Source organism: Clarias gariepinus, chromosome 26, assembly GCF_024256425.1.
Source record: "Clarias gariepinus isolate MV-2021 ecotype Netherlands chromosome 26, CGAR_prim_01v2, whole genome shotgun sequence".
Taxonomy (NCBI): domain Eukaryota; kingdom Metazoa; phylum Chordata; class Actinopteri; order Siluriformes; family Clariidae; genus Clarias; species Clarias gariepinus.
The window spans coordinates 25,255,428-25,276,786 of record NC_071125.1 but is presented as its reverse complement, the minus strand read 5'-3'; the positions used below and the strand labels follow the sequence as shown (position 1 = coordinate 25,276,786).

Below are 21,359 nucleotides of genomic sequence, written 5' to 3'. Positions count from 1 at the left end.
TGTGTGTGTGTGTGTGAGTGTGTGTGTGTGTGTGTGTGTGTGTGTTTGTGTGTGTGTGTGTGTGTGTGTCTAGCAGCCCTCATTAGAGTAAGCAACACACAGTGTACACACACCAGGAACATCTCTCAGAACCATCTCTCAACAATCTGCTGAACTTCTGAAATACAATTTTTTTTGCAGTTATAAACAAAATCATGGATCTAAAACTTCCTTAGTAAATAAGACTCTACGTAACAGGGTAATAAATAGGGCAGCGTGAGGGTGTGTGTTTGGTCTGATCAGTCATGTGGCACCTAATTCATTTTTAATTCGCTTTGGAGAATAGCTCTTGAGGCTTGAGTGGATCTCAGGTTCCGCTCTGGATGACCTGTCGCTATGGTGACGGTGTCAGGAGTAAAAACCTGCTGTGATGTGATAAACAGCATCACTTTTCCCAGAGTAACAGTCACACACAGATGCCTTTCTCATACCTCTGGGTCTACTCTTTCAGGATTAGGGTTAAACAGGATGATCAGGAAATGGTCAGATCAACTGCAGCATGAGAGAAGACCAGTGATTGTGATGATGATGATGATGATGATGATGATGATGATGGTGGGTTGTATTGGATCAGTGCCAGTATGAACCAGTCTTTTTTTGTTTGTTCTTACAGGAATAAAATGGACACACAACACAGGGCGGATGTCACTCGGATGTGTGTGTGTGTGTGGCAGCTGCTGCCTGAATGAGGCATTAGGAAAAGAAATGCGTACACAGAAACCAAAACAATAGCCATTAAAACCATTAAATCTTCCCTTAGAGCAGCAGATTGTTTAGCATCTGAAGGTTTTAAACCTGAGTTAAAGCTAAATCTCACACACTCTCACTTTAACACCACATTAGAATTACAGCAGAATTAAAGACGGTTATACTGTAGCTCATTTGGGAGCAGCTTTGCTGTCACACTCACACAATATGGCCTTAAGTATGTGCACCCCGCACATCAGACACATATGTTAGTGTTAACAAACAGGGGGGAATGTAGGTTCCCCCCTGTGTTTCCTCTGACACTGAAGGCTGTACACTATATGTTGTAGCGTGTGTGTGTGTGTGTATGTGTGTGTGTGTGTGTGTGTGTGTGTGTGTGTGTGTGTGTGTGTGTGTGTGTGTGTGTGTGTATTTGTGTTCATCCACACACTCTACAGGAGCATTAGTGAGCTCAGGAGATGAGGTCGGGGTGTCGAGGAAGCTCCAGGTCCAGTTCAGTGGGTTTGAGTTCGGTGAGGGTTCCGTGCAGGACACTCGAGACCTCCATCTCCTCCTGTCTACACCTGAAACACTTCGTAACATGATGTGAAGCATCCAGAAGCCTTGAGTGTACACAGTTTGACTTTTATTTTCACATGAATTTTCTTCACATGCAAGTAATATTCATTTATATGATTATGTTTCACATAAACAGTTATTCAGTGCAACAGTCATGACAGCAATACATGAGACTAAACACATCTCGAGGTCAGAGTGTGAGAACTGGACTCTGGGATTTCAGGATGTTGTGCTCAGGTCCTGTATCTGCTCCGGGTATCTGCTTTGGATGACTCACACTGTTGCCATGGCGACGCCCCAGCTACATCAGCAGCTCACTAAGAGCTTCACTAACGCACTGTGACGACAACACTGACCGTCTGTATTGCTAAAATTTAACAAATATCCTTCACAGTGTGTATTGTGTGTGTGTGTGTGTGTGTGTGTGTGTGTGTGTGTGTGTGTGTGTGTGTGTGTGTGTGTGTGTGTGTGTGTGTTTCAGAAGGTTCCAGTAAGTTTTGTCCAGTCCAGACAGAAGTGAGGTTTGATTAAGTATGTGCTATGAAAACTGGGCCAAGGTACAAAATATTGGCACACACACACACACACACACACACACACACACACACATACACACACACCACTTTTTTTAGAGAGAGGCACGCAGGCATGTTAAAGGTAACCATCTAAAGTAACCTTCCTGAGAATCAGACACATTTTGTTTGAGGTATTTGAGGTTTGATCTAAAAAAAAAAAAAGAAAAATGAAACTGAACAATAAAGAACAGAGTTCACACTTCACTTTAATAAGAGATTTAACAGGAAAGAAAGAAAAACAAGACAGAACACAAGAATAAAAGCTTTAAAATTGAGGAATTACATTTTAACAATCTTGATAAGAGAAAAAAGAAAATAAATATGCAGGACAGATAATAAAAGATCCAATCCTGTCACCTTAATTCTACATATTCCAAACTCCTTTGATCTGATGCAGATTTCTGTGCTGTCTGTCTGGATTGAAGTCTAACAGGATTTTAACCTCAGAAACCAGCAGCAGCTTCCTGGATGGAGCTCAGACCCATCACATCCCCGCTGCACCTTTTCCCTGTTATTCCAGCAGTAATTTCAGAGAGAAGTCTTTTATCTGCAGCTGGAACGCAGTTATCATCACGCATAGGAATATCTCACGTCTCCTCCAAGAAAAACACTTCCATAAGCTCAGCGTTCCTCCTCAAGCTCCTTCTAAAAAGAAAAAAAAACTTTATGGAGATACACTGGAGATAATACGTCTTTTCTCCCCCAAAAAAGGTGTGAAAAGTGTTAGGATGATAAACAGTGACAATGATGAGCAGAGAGGAGGAACATGATTATTTCTCTGGAAGAAGTTCAATAAACAAATTCTGAGTGCAATATGAAATATTACGGATTTTACGTTCCAGTTAAAATTTGGGTTTCTGCTGACCCCTGCTGGTGTGTGCAAAAAACATGAACAAGAAGATTTCATAAAGAATAATTATTCTAAAACTGTTCTTGAATGATTTGCATATATTTGCTAAAATGCAGGGAGAGGAGGAGTGGAAAAATTGCAAAAATTCAGGTAACAAAATTCAGGTAATAAAATTCAGGTAGTAAAATTCAGGTCACATGATATCCCGGATGTAAAGACCTGAATATTTGCAACCTGAATTTTGTCGACCTGAATTTGTAAGATTGAAAAATAATGAAGATTGTATTTTTAACACTTGAAAATATTTTTGAACTGCAATTAAGTAACTTGAATATTTTTGCATTGAATTTTAAATGCTTGAATTACATTTTCACTTGAAATATACAACCACAATAAATTGCAGTGGCAAAAATTTCAAACATTGTAAATGCTCTAAGGATTTTTTTCAATTCAGATCAAATTGCAATGCAGAAAAATTTAAACATATTTATTGCAACACGTTTTTTTCAGTTCATGTAATTCAACCTGCTATTTTGCTTTGAGGAATTTTGGCACTAAAATACTTCCATACCTCAAAGCAGCTTCACAAAATGAAAGAAAATCTTTTAGAAAAGAAAATATTTTAAATTGTGTATGTGTGAAAAAAATGTGTCTAGATAATAATGAGATGAATGAATGAATTGTCTCTGATGAGCAAGCCAAGGGTGACGGCGACAGTGGCAAGGAAAAACTCCCTGAGATGGTAATAGGAAGAAACCTAGAGAGGAACCAGACTCAACAGGGAACCCATCCTCATCTGGGTGATAACAGATAGAGATGATATAACACCATGTGTGTTATGCAGCTGAGAGTACAATATAATAGAAATTCTTTAAATGAACATGAAGTCCAGTTCAGCACAGGGAGTCAGTAGGTGCAGAGGGCAGATGGGGTCTGGATCACTGGGAGCACAGGAGCAGGATGTGTAGCTCCAACCATCATAAAGCAGAATCATGAAGCTGGTACAATCTCCAGATGCCTCGGGATGGGTAGAAAAGTACAGAACAGATGGAGAGAATTAGCGTAGTTGCCATTCAGGATAGATGTACTGAAGTATGAAGTTATGGGATGAGTTACGCGTGTGCCAGATTAAAGAGATGCGTCTTGAGTCTACTTTTAAACTGGGAAACTGTGTCTGAGCCCCGAACACTGTCTGGAAGGCTATTCCAAAGTTTTGGAGCTAAATATGAAAAAGCCCCCCCTTTTGTAGATTTTTAAATTCTGGGAACTACCAGAAGTCCGGAGTTTTGTGATCTAAAAAAAAAAGGTTTTATTTGTAAGGCATTTTACATAATAAGATTTGTTTCTTTTATATCTAAAGGACATGTTAAGCACAAGCACCAATAGTATTATGTTTAACATCATTTTGATCTTTGTGTATTGTCTGGTTGAAAAAAATTATTTACAGCTTCAGAAGTGTAAAATTGTTGTCCTGCATCAATCAAAGAAAACAACTAAGGAGACCGAAGCTGAAATGAACCTGGGTAAAGAACTGTCCAACACATTAATAAACCCTGGGAGGATCGAGCTGAACCTTCAACAGAAGAAATGTGATTAGAAACACATCCTGAGTGAGTGTGATGGAGATCACTTAAACACTTGGTGATGTTGTAAAAAAAAAGTCTTCAGTTTGTTAGGGATCATAAAGACTGGGATTTGGAGTGATGGAGAAAGGTCATGTGACCTGATGAGTCCAGACTGATCCTATCCCAGAGTGATGGGCGTGTCAGGGTGAGAAGGGAAGGGCATGAAGCGATGCTCCCATCATGCATAGTGTCCACTGTACAAGCCTCTGGAGACAGTGTTATGATCTGGGGTTGATCAGTTACTCAGGTCTAGACTCAGTAACGTTATGGGGCAATAAAATGAAGTCAGCTGACCACCTGAATGTACTCCATATTTAAAGCTAAAGACGCTTAAACAAATAAATGTGTGACTTTATTTTATCCATTCAAAGTATTGTGATATTATTTGTAAGTAATTAATTATAATGTTTATTGCTTCAATATTTCTAGAACTCTGTAGATTTGGATCTTGTTCAAACGTGAAAGTAAAATTTTTGTATTAAAAAAAAAAAGTTTATCTCCGTCTCGTCCTAAGTGTTAAGGGCAGAGATAATGAAGTGTGTATGTTTAGAAACAGGATAAGTGTTAATGAGAGACGAAGCTTAGCTTCAGATGATTGATCATTCTTAAAATATGTGATTTAACACATCTTTATTTCAATTTTATTTCAAATGTCTGTTTTAAAGACATTTTAACAACAATATGGAGAAATATAATAAAGTTTAAACATCATCAATTAAGTATAAAATTATAAATGCAAACGTAATATACAACATAACTCCACTCAGTGATAACAACCAGATCCTGGAAGATCTTTAAATGGTTCTTTGGCCTACAGGCTTCCTGAAACATTCATTTCAACTCTAAGTTCATTACAAACAGGACAACCAAACAGAACTATTCAATTACTGGGAATATATCACTTTCATGCAGAAATCTAGAACATGTTAAAAGGTTCCTATTCTAAGACAGTGTTCTTCATCATGAAACATCCAGAACAGAGGAACATCAGTGATGAAGCACTCAACTCTCAGCTGAAGTTCCAACAAACAAAGTTAAATTACTTTCTGACTAATTTTTCAGATTGGTCAAAGCGGCTGTGTGTCTTCTATGTCGGTTCTTGTGTGTTCCGAGTCGTCCTCTGAATCCTGGACTAGGAATTTGTGAAGATCTTGGAGATTCAGATTCGGATGATCTAGTATCTCTGTTATGGAAAAGCATTGTTTTAAAAGATGAGGATTTTCCACATTTGCCTGTGGGACATGCATGATGAAGTGAAGCCAAGCTTCTTCTGGACCATGAAACTTCCGAACATTCTGCCACGCGGTGGCTCCACATTTCACCCCGCGCTCGCTTCAAAACAATCTCCTCGCACCAAGGATTCTCTAACCAAGACGGAGGTAAGGTTAGGGACATAATGGTGGGGGAATCTGGATGAGAGAAGGTACATCCAAAAGCTCTCCGGTTTTCATGAACAAAATCTGGTTTAGGCAAGGAGCTAGTTGTAGAAATAAAAGTTCCTGGAGAAGATCTCTTGTTCTTCCCCTTTTGCTCGGGACTCTGTGGAGCATAGAGTGGGCTTTGCAAGGCCACAGCGTGGAGTGGACTGGGATAGCAATAAACCTCTGAGCTGTGGCGACTTTTTAGATCGGATCTGTAGCTCGATTCCAGGATGATTTTTGGCTGCAAAATGTCGGAAATATCAGACCAGTGGGAATCAGGGTACAAATTGACTACAGATAAGAACCCAGCTTCAGGAACCACACATTGTAAAAATCCTGCAGTCATGGTATCACTGTTTCTTGAAAGTTCCTGATTGTTTTTTAATAAATGAGACCTCCATGTGGAGTTTTCATAAAGTTTTTGTCCATAACCTGCTGAACTCTGAGTACTCTGATGACTTAAGGAAGCCTGGGAGGTGGAAAGGGATCCCATGGAGTCATTGAGACTCTCGTAGAACCCAGAGCTCACCCTTGACTGCCTGTCTTCACATTCATGGCTGTGGAGATCATGTAGATGATGAGGTTCAGATGAAGGATAAGCATATGTTTTTCTCAGGTCCATAAATCTTCTGTGATTTTCAACATCTACGAAGTTCTCATGTGAGGAGCTACGTTTGAGTTTCAGTGTTAAAGAGCTCTCCTCTACCCAGTACTCATGCAGTCCTGACTGGACGGTTAGTAGATCATCTACATCATCAGGACTGTTGTGTTTCTCCAGTACCGATTCCACCATCCCTTTGTGCTTTACTCTTAAGACTTCAAGCTCCAGAAGTCCAGCGAGAGCCGCACGGAAGCGTCCACGCATTCGTTTTCTTGTTGCTTCTGTCCATATCTCTGCAGCCGAGACCTCCATGACCTGCTCCTGTGTGATTCCTGGTTTAAACTGAACAAGCCAACTTCTCTGGAAGTATTTATAGCAAAGTCCTTAATCTCTCTCTCTCTCTCTCTCTCTGTCTCTGTCTCTGTTCCTCTCACACCTGAGATGTTGATGAGATTTTCATTTGATCAGCATAATCAAAGACTGAATCAAGCCATAGCTCTGTGAAAATGCTCCTCTTAGGAGAACTTAACACCTACCTGACGAGTTTCACACCATGAGCATGATCAAATGCAATCATCAGCAATCAAGAATGTCGGATTAAATTAGTGACAGATTATAAATTCTTAATTTGCAATTTAAAGTCACCAGAAAGTCAATCAACACAAAGAAAATGTTTAAAGTCTAAAACTATTTTAATGATTTCACATTTAGTTTTCAGATGAAAGAATAAAATATTTTACAGTGTAACATGACTCGTGATGCTCCTGCCATATTTTTAGGGGAGAAATAAAGGGGAAAATTTAAATGTGAATAAAGAATATGAAATCTAAAAATCATGCCAAAAATATATCTTCACATTTACACAAAAATGTAAGTATTTTAATGTTACGAATCTTTTTTATTAAAAGCTCATAAAACCAATTGAGTAACACATTTCATACTTTATTCATAAGATTTAAAAAATATATAAATTTTATCTTTTTGCATTTCTTTTTTTTTTAAGATAAAGAACACACAATTATACAGGTGCATCTCAATAAATTACAGTATCATCAAAAAGTTATTTTATTTCAGTAATTCAGTTTAAAATGTGAAACTCATATATTATATAGATTCATTACACACAGACTGATATATTTTAAGTGTTTATTTCTTTTAATTTTGATGATTATGATTAATGTAAACGCAAAATTCAGTACCTCAGAATTTGAATACTTACACCAATTAAAAAAAAAAGATTTTTAAAACAGAAATGTTGGACTTCTGAACGGTATGAACATGTGCAGCACTCAGTACCTCCCTTTGCATGAATTACCGCAGCGATGCGGCGTGGTATGGAGACGATCAGTCTGTGGCACTGCTGAGGTGTTCTGGAAGCCCAGGTTGCTACCGCGGCCTTCAACTCTGTCTGTCTCGCGTCTTCCTCTTCATAATACTCCAGGCAGATTTTGTGAGGTTGCTGACCAATCAATCACAGGGATCCCACAGAACTTAGCCCAGGTATTAGTATACTTTTGGCAGTGTGGATCTGCTGGAAAATGAAATCAGCATCTCCATAAAGCTGGTCAGCAGAGGGAAGCATAAAGTGCTCTAAAACCTCCTGGTAGATTTGCGCTGACCTTGGACCTGATAAAACACAGTGGACCAACACCAGCAGATGACATGGCTCCCCAAATCACTGTGTAAACCTTACGCTGGACCTCAAGGAGCTTGGATTCAGTGCCTCTCCTCTCTTCCTCCAGACTCCAAATGAAATGCAAAATGTAAGGACTTTGGCCCACTGAGCAACAGTCCGGTCCTTTTTGTCCTTAGCCCAGGTAAGACACCTTTGGTGTTGTCTTTGGTTCTAGAGCTGGTTCTTGTCCACACAAGGAATGTGACAGTAGTAGCTCACGTCCTGGATACGCCTAAGTTTGGTGGTTCTTGAAGAACTGACTCCAGCTGCTGTCTCCTTGTGAATCTCCCCTTTATTTTGGGCTTCGTTTCACAAACCTTACACGGCTCTGGTTACCCCTGTAGCTTGTGCTCCTTTTCCACATTTTCCTTCTATTCAACTTTTATTAACATGCTTTTGCATACAGCACTCTGTGAACAGCCCGATTCTTTAACAATAACCTTTGGTGTCTTATCCTTCATGTACAGGGTCTCAGTCTTCTGGACAACTGTCAAGTTAGTGTGTGACCCCATGAGTCTCCAATATTGAACTTTTTCACAATATTCTAATTTTCTGGGGTCCTGGAATCTTTATTTATTTTATTAGCTGTAAGCCATAATTATCAAAATTAAAAGAAATAAACAATTGAACTATATCAGTCTGTACGTATTAAATCTAAGATTCACTTTTAGAAAATAACTTTTTCAATAATATTCCAATTTATTGAGATTTAACATCAATTTATATCCACCTGTTTACACTTTGATTGTTTTGCATAATGCCAAAGCTCTTGAATAAACTTATGTTTATTAAGTTAAAACTAAATATTTTTGTCATTTTAATTGCATTATCTAACATCTATAACCCACAGACAAATGTTACTGGGTGCATTAAAAACGAACTCCAGTTTCATTTTAATTGATTAAAAAAATAAGAAAAACAGCACACTCGGGTTTAAGGAAATCACTCATTTATTAACAAGCAAACATCAAACTCAGAAACAGGCGACCCCTTCACTCCTCTGTCTCGGACTCGTCGTCCTGACTGATCTGGAAGTACCGCAGCTCATACGTCTCTTTATCAGATGCAACAACGCGCAGCCAGTCGCGCAGGTTGTTCTTCTTCAGGTATTTCTTCGTCAGATATTTCAGATACCTGAAGCAAAAAAAATTCAAAAACTTCTTGATTAATCAGCACTGAGCCTGAAGCTTCAGGAACGTGCAGTTTTATTTTTAATAGGGGTCGAGTGGAAAAGTTTGTGCGCCCATAACAAAACACCAGTAACACAAGTACTGGGTATGGTTTCAGTAATAGACTTATCGAATTAATTAGCATTCATTTTTCTTTTTTAACATTAAGGGGGCACAAAGTTTTGCATTTAACAGCAGCATAAGCCCTGATCAGACTCTTCAAACTCCTCACCTCTTTGAGAAGTGTTTTTCTGATGAGACGCTGATCTTGTTTCTCTGCCGAGCGATCTGCACCACGCTGCCCAGATTCCCGGTTTTGCCGTTAACCTTCACCTTCTCTCTGAGGAATGTCTCCTGTTGGTGAGATCACAACATTTGACACACTAGGGAAGAGAACCCTAGCTCGTAAACTAGGGAAGAGAACCCTAGTCAACACCTGGTGTTAGTGATGCCTGAAATCACCTCAATATTTACCTTAAACATATTTGTAAAGCTTTAATATTAAACACTGAGAAGATGGCGTTCTTACAAAGTTGGCTGAGTCGAGGATGCCGTCCTCCACAGGGTGCGTGCAGTCCAGCGTGAACCTCCAGCCGGCCGGCTTCCTGTTCTTCTTCCCTGCAACCTGTCTCTTCTGGAACAGCATTACATAGAATGTTATTATTATTATTATTATTATATATTTAAATGAAATCTTTTTTCTTTAAAAAAAAAAAACGAACAGATGTGTATTATTAAAATATATATTTACTATTTAAAGTTGCTTTTTGTGTTAAACTTTACTTTTTGAACTCAATTGAAGAGCAGACCTGAGTGTTAATAGAAATAAACAAACATCTACACATTGTTGATCATGTGACAGTTTACAGTCTGATTATTATTATTATTATTAGAGTTGGTGTTTACACACTTGTATCTGATCCAGGTTTTATATTTCACTCTGCTGTTACACATCACTTCACCAATAAAGTGACACTTTTACACACTAGCCGAGTCTCACTGTGGCTGTGATAATCCCAGATTGATCATAAAATATGAAAAGACTTAAAAATATATAACATTTATTTTACATTTATAGACATCCATAAACAATGAAACTAAGAACAGATCTGTTTTAGTGTGTGTGTGTGTGTGTGTGTGTGTGTGTGTAACTTCAGTGTAAAAACAATAATGTATTTTAGTTAGAAAATCGAATTCTTCTCATTGAGCGAATAAGAATAAATTTCTATTAAAGACTCGAGGAAAATAAATCTAATCTAATTTAATTTAATCTGATCCGGTCTCTCTGCACTGCACGTGGCCTAAGCGCATAATAAACTACGGTCGCTTACTGGTGACGTAACCACGCGATTAATAAACACTTATTGTCCAATATCTAACGCAGAGAATTTTGGTACAATCCGAAACAATCTTAAAACGAAATTAAGTTTTTTTAGGGAAACTCTGCCGCAGAGCTCACACGTACCGGAGCCATGTTGGAGAGCGCGAGGTAAAAAAGGAAGTGACGTCAACGCGCATGCGCTAACAGAGAGAGCGCGCGCGCGCTAGAGAGACAGAGAGAGAGCTAGCGTGAGCAGACTCCGCCCCCTTTATTAGGCAGCGAGGAAAATGTATAATTTATATTTTATTTCTTTCTTTAATTATTAAATCCTTAATGGTAGAATCTTTCTTTCCAGCAGAGTTCATCTTATTAGCTTTATTACAAATTAATGTTAATCATTTTTTTTTTTTTTTTTTTTTTTATTACAGGTATATATAACTTCGACATTACATTATAATAATGGATGACATTATATTTTCAAAAACATTGAAAAAAATGAACATTAAACTATAAGTAAATTAACTTAATAAAAGTAAAGTAAAAAAAAAATAAATAAATAAAAAATAAAAAATATAGAAATAATATAAACTGCATGTATAAACTAAAAAGGTACAATTGTAAAAGGAAAATTTATGTGATGTTCATTAAGTCATTGTACAATTTCACAAGTTTGGCACTTTTTTTGTTATTAACATTTTTAAGTGTAGTCATTATGTATTTGACATCACAAAGAAAATTATATAATTTTGGGGACGTTGAAGAAAATTTACACTTATGAATGTGATATTTTCCCAATAGAATAAATACATTTCCTATATATTCAATGTTATATTTACAATGAGAAAGGTAACAAAATATGTCACATAAGGTAAAATCAAAATGTGCATTAGATTTCGAGGAAAAGAACTTAGATAAATCAATCCAAAAAGTTTTAACAAGGGGACATTTAAAAAACAAATGAACTGTGGATTTAATACTGACATTACAAAAATTACAAATTAAATTAATATTACCAAATTTGGATGTATTCTCATTTGTGGGGTATATATTATGCAAAATCTTTAAATGCACTTCTTTTACTTTATTAGGGATACAAAATTTATATGGTAATAGCCATGCTTTTTTCCAATTAATCTTGTCAATTAAAGAGTTCCAAACAAATTTTCCCCTCGGAGTAATTTTTTTCCTTGACTGAAACACATTTCTTATAATTTTATTGCTACACTTTGGGTCATAAATACATTTCTCATCCACCAAAAAAATTGGCTCTCTTTTTACAATCACTTGAAATGATAAATGACATTTCATTAAGTAAACAAGACTATTAGGTATAGCTTTAACAATTGTAAGAAATTCCTTATGAACAACAGGGAAATTATATTTAAACATAAATTCAGAATAGGAATAAAATTTCCCTTGAGGATCTAGCATGTCACAAAGATAATCAATACCTTTTTCATGCCAATTCTTAAGAAAGATCGACTTGTTCTTTAATAAAATGCATTCATTGTTCCATAGCTTCTCTTTATGTGGGGAGAAATTGTGAACAAAACAAAGTTTCCATGCCAAAAGTGCCTGTTCATGAAATTTAGAGAGTTTTATGGGGAGTTTAGATGGAGAGAATTTACACGATAACAGAAATTTAAGACCTCCCACTTTTTTATAAATATTGTGTGGAATAAAGTACCAAATAGAATCGGGTGCATTGACACACTTTTTAACCCAGTTTACCTTGAAAGTGTAATTTATGTCAAAGAAATCAATCATATCAAAGCCTCCATCAGCTTTCTTACCACAAAGAACATGTTTCTTCAAATGTTGATGTTTGTTTTTCCAAAAAAATTTAAACAATAGATTATTAATTTGTTTACAAGTGTTATCATGTACAAATAATGAGAAAGATGGGTATATAAAATGAGACAGACCTTCTGCCTTTATTAAAAGAACTCTACCAAGGAAAGACAAATCTCTTTGAAGCCAATTGTTAAATATTAGTTTTAATGTTAATAAATAAACAAAAGGCCCTTCACACTATGACGTCATAGTGCTGATGTCATAGATTAAACCGCTTTCTAATGAACTGTTTCCGGTCTGGGTCATTTTCTTGTCATCTCAGCGCTGGTGTCTGCCCCCTTCCAGTAAAGATCAGAGCACAATCTTTAGGTGAAGAAACACCAGAATTTCAGTCTGATTGGTGACTCACGTTTCCACAAACTGGTTTTATTCCGTGTTAAATACAGACCAGATTACTCTGAGAAAATGTTCAACTATAAAGTCCACAAAGCCTGAGGCCCAGCCATTACAGCACCATGACTCATCCACAAGGCAGGGTGAGAGCAGGGCGAAGAACACACACACACACACACACACCCAGGTCGGTTACACTGCAAAAAATACAATTAATTCATAATCAATAAACTAATTAAAATTGCTCCAAACACATGGTACATCTTAAATTTTTCACCCCTTAAGTATTTTTGTAAGTAAATTATGAGTTGTTTTTTTTTACTGATTTTATAAGATAGAAAAAGATTAGATCATATGGAGTTTCCCCGTGGTGTTACCTAAGACAATACAAAGATATTCAGCAATTAAAATATATATTATACTAATAATAATAATTATAATACCACTATCTTTAACCCTTTACCTGATCAGATTATCTATCTGCCTGGCCAGAAAAGTAGAAATTATGTTAATGTTTCTCTAGAAAGTGGGAAACAATCATTAAATCCCAAATTCATCTTTTCACATTTATTCATAATACATTAATTACTAAACTTAATCTATGAAACTTTAATTTATAAAGCTTTTATTTTTCTCCTCGACAAATTATCTCCTAAAAGAACACCAAACCATTTTTAACCTGTCGACAACTAAAATTTTATCTTGTTACTTTAATTTTAAAAAAGTTTGATTAAAAAAAAAAGAAATCTTAAATATATTAAATGAGGTGATAATTTTGCTTTTTTTTGTATGTATACACACACATGTATATTCTTGTCTTAATTTTTCTGTGCAATTAAACATAGACTCACACCAACCCAGTATAACAATACTCTCCTTCCATGAGCCTCTTGTGGGAAATTCAGGCTTTGTACCAGGTTTTATTTTATTTTTTTCATTCTTAGCAATACAATACTTTTAAAATGTTTAAACATTTTAAAGAGATTAGCACTGAAACAAAGACAATTAAAAGTATAAACTATATTTCCTCTCTAAGAGATTATTAATAATAAATAATTATATTAACAGGCTTTTATTAAAGTCTTTAAACCACAGATCAACTACTAAAGAGGTAATATTATTTAAACACCAATCAGACCACTGGATCAGTTCATCCAACATTATGCCGCCTAAAATCATAACAATTATTTACTGTAATGTAGCGGGATTTTGGCCACATCACCCCACCCACAAACCACACAAAGAAAACCGTCAACACTCCTCAAACAGGCTTCAACACTTTATTTAAGGTTGTCTGACAGCCAGAACCAGGCTGCTATTGCGTTACAGAGGTACTCGCACACATGGCCATCACATCCTTCTGTCCACATCACTATGGAGACCGGAGGTTAGAGATTCCACTGAGGGTTATTTCTGTCTGGCTTAGTGATTTTACTGTTTAAAAAAAAAAAAAAAAGAAAAAAAAAAAAAGTGTTTCCAGTAGTACCCCAAGTACTCAGAGTACTACAAAGTGCTAACTAACAGGACACATCTCACTTTGTTTGGGTAAAGGCATCAACTGAGAAAGCTGACCTTAGTGCAGATACAGAGCAAACAAAATAAAAGTTATGGCACCCTTAAGGCAGCAAGTGGGAAATAAAACCCGGTATGTCGCGAGGGCCGTTTTATCTCCTCCTTTAAAACGCATTGCGCATAAATTCCACTGAAAGGCATCGATTCTGCAAAGTAATCCTGTCTCATGCGTATTTATCTGGGTGTAATATATGTGGCAAATGGATCCCGTTTAAACGTTCAGGAATGTAAGTGGCCAGACTAACATCATGAAGGCAAAAACAGTGGAATGAAAAAAAATATATATATATATATAAACCTAAAACAACCCTAAAAAAAAATCTGATCTGAGAGAAGAATGCCAAAACAACCTAAAGACATTATGGCTGAGGAAGAGCCCAGTAGAGAAACTAAAACAAGGACCAGGGATGATTTAAAAGAAAAAAGGAAAAAAAAGGAAGGAGTTGAGGTTGTGTGAAGGCCAGAGCTTTGGTAAAGAAAAAACAAAACAGGAGATTAAATGTGATGCATGTTGCAGCCTGAGCAGCCCAGTCTCTCTCTCTCTCTCGCGCTCGCTCTTCCTATTTGGCAAAGGCCTTGATGCCGACAGCAGCCTCTTCACCCATCGCTGAGAGCACGGTAATCTACAAAGCACAGAGAGAAACACATCAGAAAAGGGCAGAAATACGAAGAGACAGACAAGAGCACAAATTTCAGATTATAAATTGATTATAAAAATACTATATGTTATAAAAAACACTGAGACCAGCTCTTATCCATTCATCTGCATGTTCAGCGTTCTTGTACTCAGCATAAACAAACATGCTGCCAAGTCAGTGTCAATCTAAAGATTGGCTCCAATTTATATTTTTTAAATATGTCTTTTGCTGCAGACCCACACTACAGGATCGGCATCTGTGTTAATATATAAAGCCCAAATCCTCTACAAATGTAGAAAGTTACATTTTTCCTCTCATAATGTAGTACGACTCCAATGTCTTTAACCCCACCAGAGAGGGGAAAACACAGTGCAAACTTGCAAAAGAAAGGATTTAATTTTCAGAAGAAGCACAATTCCAGATTCAACAGCCTTTTAAATACTTAACAGGTTTAGAAGCTCAATTCTTAGATAAATTTTAAGTCCTTAGCTGTATGACAACAAAAAGCAATAAACAAGATGACAGTTAAAAATCATCTGATTCAGAGATCTAGTCTTGACCTCAAAGCATTCTGCGAGTACGGTACTCACCATCATGTCTTCACCAGCGCCGTGTTTGGTTTCGATCTCCTTGCCCAGGTCACCCTCAGGAACACGGAGGTCCTCGCGCACATCACCGTTGTCCATCATGAGAGACAGGAAGCCCTCGTTAATGTCAACCAGCTGAGAAGGAAAAAAAGAAGGTGACGGTGAGGGGGAGGGGGGGTGTTATTACTGATTTTTTTTTTCGTGAAGAAAATAAACCGTTTGATTAGTGGGTGGAGAAAGATCATTTATTTCTCAAAATAATTATACTGCTTTACACTAATTATAGATCTTTGAGATTTTTCTTTATGATGCATGTCATAAATTACATTACATTTTATTTAAATGTTGCTTCATTAATTATTTGCAGCTGTTAAAGAAAAGGGTGCACTATTTCCATCTCCCACACACACGCACATACACCACGAGCTCATGTGGGGTTAAATTACCTGGAAGTCATTTCTCTTTATGTTGGGCACGTCCATGTTGTGGGTGGAGGGACAAATATCTTCATACTTCTTATTAGTGAATATGTCGATACCAACCAGGTGAACCTGCACACACAAGAAAACTTTTAGTGTTAAAGCCTGTGTGTTTAACACTCGTCAGGGGGAAGAAAAAAAAAAAAAAAAAAAAAAAAAAAAAGTCAAATTCAACCCACGATTCAATAACAAACCAAACCTTGAGAGCGGGCAATTATCTATCAACGCTATTAAACTGTATAAATCTTAATGTTTTACTTTACAGATTGAAAACATTACTGGCATTTATTCCATAGGAAAACAGCATGATTTATTTACAATTAACAGATTTTTTTTTTACCTCTACACTAAGAGATGCATGTTGTGTTTTGTACATGGACCACAGTGAGGATGTCTCTCATCCCTTAGTCCTGTGCAATATATAACAGATGCATTTAAACTTTTAGAAAATACTATAACAACAAAAAAAAAAAATCAGAACCTAAAGTGAGGTTTTTCCTCAAACATTAACATAAAAGATATTTTAGCCACACCAAAATTATGCAAAAGTAAACCTGTCCTAGAAAAAAAATGTGTAGAAATGTACATTTCACATATACAGATAACTGCACCAGCATGGGAGCACCCCACCCCTGACAGAGCCACACCCAGAGGTGGGGCTGGGGTGAGTGCATCAGACAGTTTATTAAAAACCTACATTTTCAAGATCGCTCCCTTTCACAAATATTTTGTCCAACATCAAGTGGAAAGCGTGACCCGCTTTACTGCTGATTTGCCCGAAGCATCCGAACTGCATTTTTTAGTCACTGTCAGACCCAAGATGACAATCGCAACCTGTTATATCATTTGTTTAAATTACTGAACTTTTTTTTTCTTTTTTAGGTAGTTCACTGAAACGCCACACAAGCCTAAAGTTAACTCACCTATATATTTTATTACACACTGAACTTTAAAAACGGTTGAATTTCCTGAGACATGAAGCAAGGATGCCACTTTAGCACATTTTCGAGACAGAGCATGTGTTTCTTGGTGAGAGAAATCCTAGTCATGTAGTCAAACATTGTAAAATACGAAACGTTAAACCATGAAACTGTGCGTAAATCCTACCTCCAAAGGGTTTCACTGAACGGCTGTTCATAATTTCACATAAAAAAATAATAAAACATTTCCTCTTCAAAATTTATTTTAAATGTAAATGAGTCTAAAGTATAAGGGCATTTAAGATTTTTTTATATGACGCTGGATATTCCACGAACACATTTCTGTCTTTCTACACGAGAAGGGCAGAGCACTGCGTTACATGGTGTGATTAAAATATTTGACGCAACGTATTTTCACCAGTGATCTTGCTCCATTCTGAGAAATTTACTCGATGCATCAATAATAAAAAAATAATAACTTGCGTCCTCAGAACCAACCCCCTTATCCCTCACCTTAGCGTGGCCATGCTTTCCGGTTTTGGAAGTGGACATCTCGACGATTTTGCAGGGGCGCCCCTTAAGGACCACGAAGCCGTTCTTGCGCAGGGCGCTGCATTGCTGCGGGTACGTCACAGAGGCCCCGGCATCTCCACTGGTAAAATCAAGATCTGGATCTGCCATGGTGGGATCTAATCAAGGGACACTGATAAGGAAAGACACCAGAAACAGGATTACAACAGGGCAGAATGGGATTACACACACACAGGGTTAAGGTTAGCTGCATAAGGTAATGCAGTAACAGGTAAAGCGAGTAAGAACTGCTTTAGGAGCCAAAAAAAATGGCACATGTCCAATTAATATAGGCAGAGACCTGTACACAACTGATTAGTACATGCAAATTAAATTACAAGTATAACGGAGTTAAAACAGTATTTTTATAAGGTATAATTGCAGAAAACGGGGTGTGTCCCCGACACTGCTCCAGCCCAACTTTGAACTTGCTTACGTCATAACAGCATGCGGCTCCACACTGCTACTTTAATTAGCAGCTTCTCTTAATGATCACAAGTCAAAACGACCACTTAACTGGTTCACACACTGCTTTCCGCGCTTAAAAGCCAACATGCAACTTAACGGAAAACTTCTGGTGTGATGAGAGCCATGTTCAGGCTGGAGAACTTGCCGCATCATGGTGCTGCTTTTCACGCCCAAAGGCCGGCGGTTATTAAAAAACCCAGGTCCCCAGCAACAAACCGGACACATCAACGTTATTCCGCGTTATAACCGCTTAATTACAGCAGCTGGAGTGGAGACTATAAACCGGTGGATTGTGCAAACTTAAATTTTACCTCAGAACACGCGAGATGTAAGGCCATATGACTGAGCTAACTCGCTAGCTAACTCATTACTAGCATGGAAAAAAAGATGTTAGTAAAACTGTAAACTAAAACACTCGGAGATTTTAATGTAATGTACTTTAGACGTTTTAATGGAGATCTGTTTAAAAACAACGAGCTGTTAACGGGCGCGCGCGCTCACTTAGACTCAGAGACATACTGAAGTAATTTACGATTCTTCGCTAAACTATCAGAGCTAGCTGGCTAATAAATCGAACCACACACACGCCTGTGTGAAATGTTTTATCCAGACTAAACGACACCATGAGCGCTACAGCCCGCGCGCGCACATGCACTGGAGGGAAACGACCGCTTTACATCGCGCGTGCGGGAGCCTGGGACTAGGACCTATGCGCGCAGAAGGCCTCGTGCGTGCAGTCTGTTAGCAACTTGGCTAACTTAGTTACTCCTCAAACAAGTCAGAGACAAACAGCGCGACTTTTTTTAACACACTTTCACAAATTACAAAAGCGACGCGTGGTTTTCGTTACCGAGTCCCACTCGTGAACACACCGAGTGACACCTCGCACACACTTATATTCAAGAAAATGCACATTTTTTCCCTATAAGAGAAAGGCACGAGCCATGCAATACTTACTTCCAAGAAAAAAAGGAATGTCACCGCGCATGCGCGTCCAATTTTACTGCAGCGCCCGTATAATGGGCGGGGCTTCTCTCTTCTTCTGTGTAACACTAACACGCACACACGCACAAAAACCCGCGGCGTGTCCACACAGGTAAAGAAATAGCGCCACCTCTAGCAGAAACTTTCTCTCACACACATACACACACACACACAGCTGCATTATTTATTTATGAAGCACACTTTTAAACTTGTACTGTAGTAAATCCTAAATGAACATAAAACCAAATATTAACTTCTACCTTTAAAGTTAGTTCGCTAAAGTGAAACATTACTTTTTTTGGTTTCATTAGCTGGCAAAGATTAACCTTTACCTCGGCTAGTTAACGTTATCTGGCGGCATGGTGGCTTAGTGTTTAGCACCTCCAGTGCTTAGTGGGTTTTCCTCCAGGTACTCCAGTTTCCTCCTACAGTCCAAAGACATGCAGATTAGGCTAACTGGTGTTCCCAAATTTCCCTTAGTGTGTGAATGTGTGTGTGTGTGTGTGTGTGTGTGCCCTGAGATGAATTGGCACCCGTTCCAGGGAGTACATCACCTCATATCATAAGTCTCCTGGGATAGGCCCTCACGACTGTGTATGCAGGATAAAGCGGTATAGACAAATCCTCACTGAATTAATTAATCTTTTTATTTTTTATTATAGATCAAGGGAGAAGAAAAATGAAACAAACTCCCCACCCTCCCCAAACATAACCAAAAAAAAAAAAAGCAAAATAGGCAATAAGCTGTTGCCATTTTTGAAAGAACATATAAGTAGTGTATTTAATCTTCTCTACCTTAAAAAAATATAATAAATCTTCAATTCACTGAGAGATAGTGGGACACTTAATGGACTTTTGGTAATTAAAAATATATATTTTGTGTTCATTGTGTCCTGTTTCTCTAGATAAAATATTTTTCCATTTTCATACTTTTTTAAATTAACAATTCATTCACTCATCGTCTACACTGCTTTATCCTGGACATAAACAAACTTGGACAGGGTCGCAGTGGCCCTGGAGCCTATCCCAGGAGACTTGGGGCATGAGGTGGGGTACACTCTGGATGGGATGCCAATCCATCTCAGGGCACACACATACACACTTACACTCTCATTCACACACTATGAGCAATTTGGAAACAGCAATTAGTCTAATCTGCATGTCTGGAGTATGGGAGGAAACCAGAGTACCCGGAGGATACTCCATGCACACAGACCCAAGGTGGGAGTTAAACATGGACCCTGGAGGTGCAAGGCGACAGTGCTAACCTCTACGCCACAATGCCACCTAAATCACAATTTAGTGTTTTAAAAATATGAAAGCTGGATTCGAAAAGAGTTCCTTGGGTTAGGGTTTAACCCTAACCCTAACCCCGAGGTTCCTAACTGTACATTAAAAATGTTTTGAAGATGTGAAAATAAATTTCCAAGTGTTAAATGCTACATAAAAGTTATTTAATAGATATTAATACAATATAATTTAAGAGTTTTGTATCTGTAAAATCTTTTTATCTGTAAAAATATCTTTTAAAGATCTCCTTTCCTATAACTAGTTTAGGTTTACCCGCAGCTCCGCCTGCATGCAGATCTTGACACCTGCGTGCTACCATTACCTGCAAATGGAGTGTGCAGTCACCTCTCTGCTGCTCCTCACACTCCTCCAATGTTTCGACAGCCGTTATTTCTGCTTGTCCAGGTTTTTAGTAGCTCTGATCTCATGTACCCGTTTTCACTACAGACGATGCTGTCTACTGTTACATTAATTGAGAATGCTGTAACAGGATCACAGTATAATGAAAAAATTGCTGCCTACCATCAGAGGTGGCAAGATACTTCTGTGACAGGCCCATTGTATGACATAAAAGCTGATAATCACAAGTGACACCGGCCACACACCGCCTGCTGCCCAAAACAAACAAATAAAATGTCAGCACCGCTGTGGCTACCCCTTGCCGAGAGCAGCCGAAAGACCAACAACAACCGTCAGACAGGAATTTTTGGTTATTTATGTATTTATTTATTTTTTATTAAATTGTTCCCACAAGTAATGTATTTTTTAACAATATGATCCAATTAACATTAAGGAATATTTTATTAATAGGATTACAACTTTACTGTTTTTAGGTGAAAAGCGAGGATGAATTTTTCATTTAGTGGTGCTTGCAAAGCAAATCACTACTATTGTTATCTCACAGGCTTATTATTCTTTTTCTTCTTTTTTCCTTCTTCTTCTGTACAAAAGTTTGGCGCGTAACTTGTCCCGGACCGTTTGTCGTAGACCCATGAATAAGGTGTCAAATCGTGTGGCTTAGTCGGGAATGGGGTGTACCATAGACCAGTGGTTCCCTAACTGGGGCCCAGAGGGGTCGCAGAATAATTTCATAGGGTCGCGAGAGGGATTAAAAAATTATGT

General features: G+C 37.7%; 2 protein-coding genes across 2 annotated transcripts; both read right to left on the bottom strand.

Annotated features, from left to right (window-relative positions):
• Nucleotides 1-8,984: 8,984 nt before the first annotated feature.
• rpl22l1 (ribosomal protein L22-like 1) lies at nt 8,985-10,759 on the bottom strand. Its single transcript, XM_053487943.1, has 4 exons — nt 10,687-10,759; nt 9,751-9,855; nt 9,454-9,575; nt 8,985-9,186 (listed from the first exon to the last, which is right to left on the bottom strand). Exons 1-4 carry the CDS (start codon nt 10,693-10,695, stop codon nt 9,045-9,047), a joined length of 378 nt encoding a protein of 125 aa, XP_053343918.1. The 5' UTR covers nt 10,696-10,759; the 3' UTR covers nt 8,985-9,044.
• Nucleotides 10,760-13,995: 3,236 nt separating this feature from the next.
• eif5a (eukaryotic translation initiation factor 5A) lies at nt 13,996-18,938 on the bottom strand. The gene is made up of 5 exons (XM_053488277.1): nt 18,921-18,938; nt 17,439-17,628; nt 15,973-16,077; nt 15,530-15,661; nt 13,996-14,924 (listed from the first exon to the last, which is right to left on the bottom strand). Exons 2-5 carry the CDS (start codon nt 17,604-17,606, stop codon nt 14,862-14,864), a joined length of 468 nt encoding a protein of 155 aa, XP_053344252.1. The 5' UTR covers nt 17,607-17,628; nt 18,921-18,938; the 3' UTR covers nt 13,996-14,861.
• Between the last annotated feature and the right edge of the window lie 2,421 nt (nt 18,939-21,359).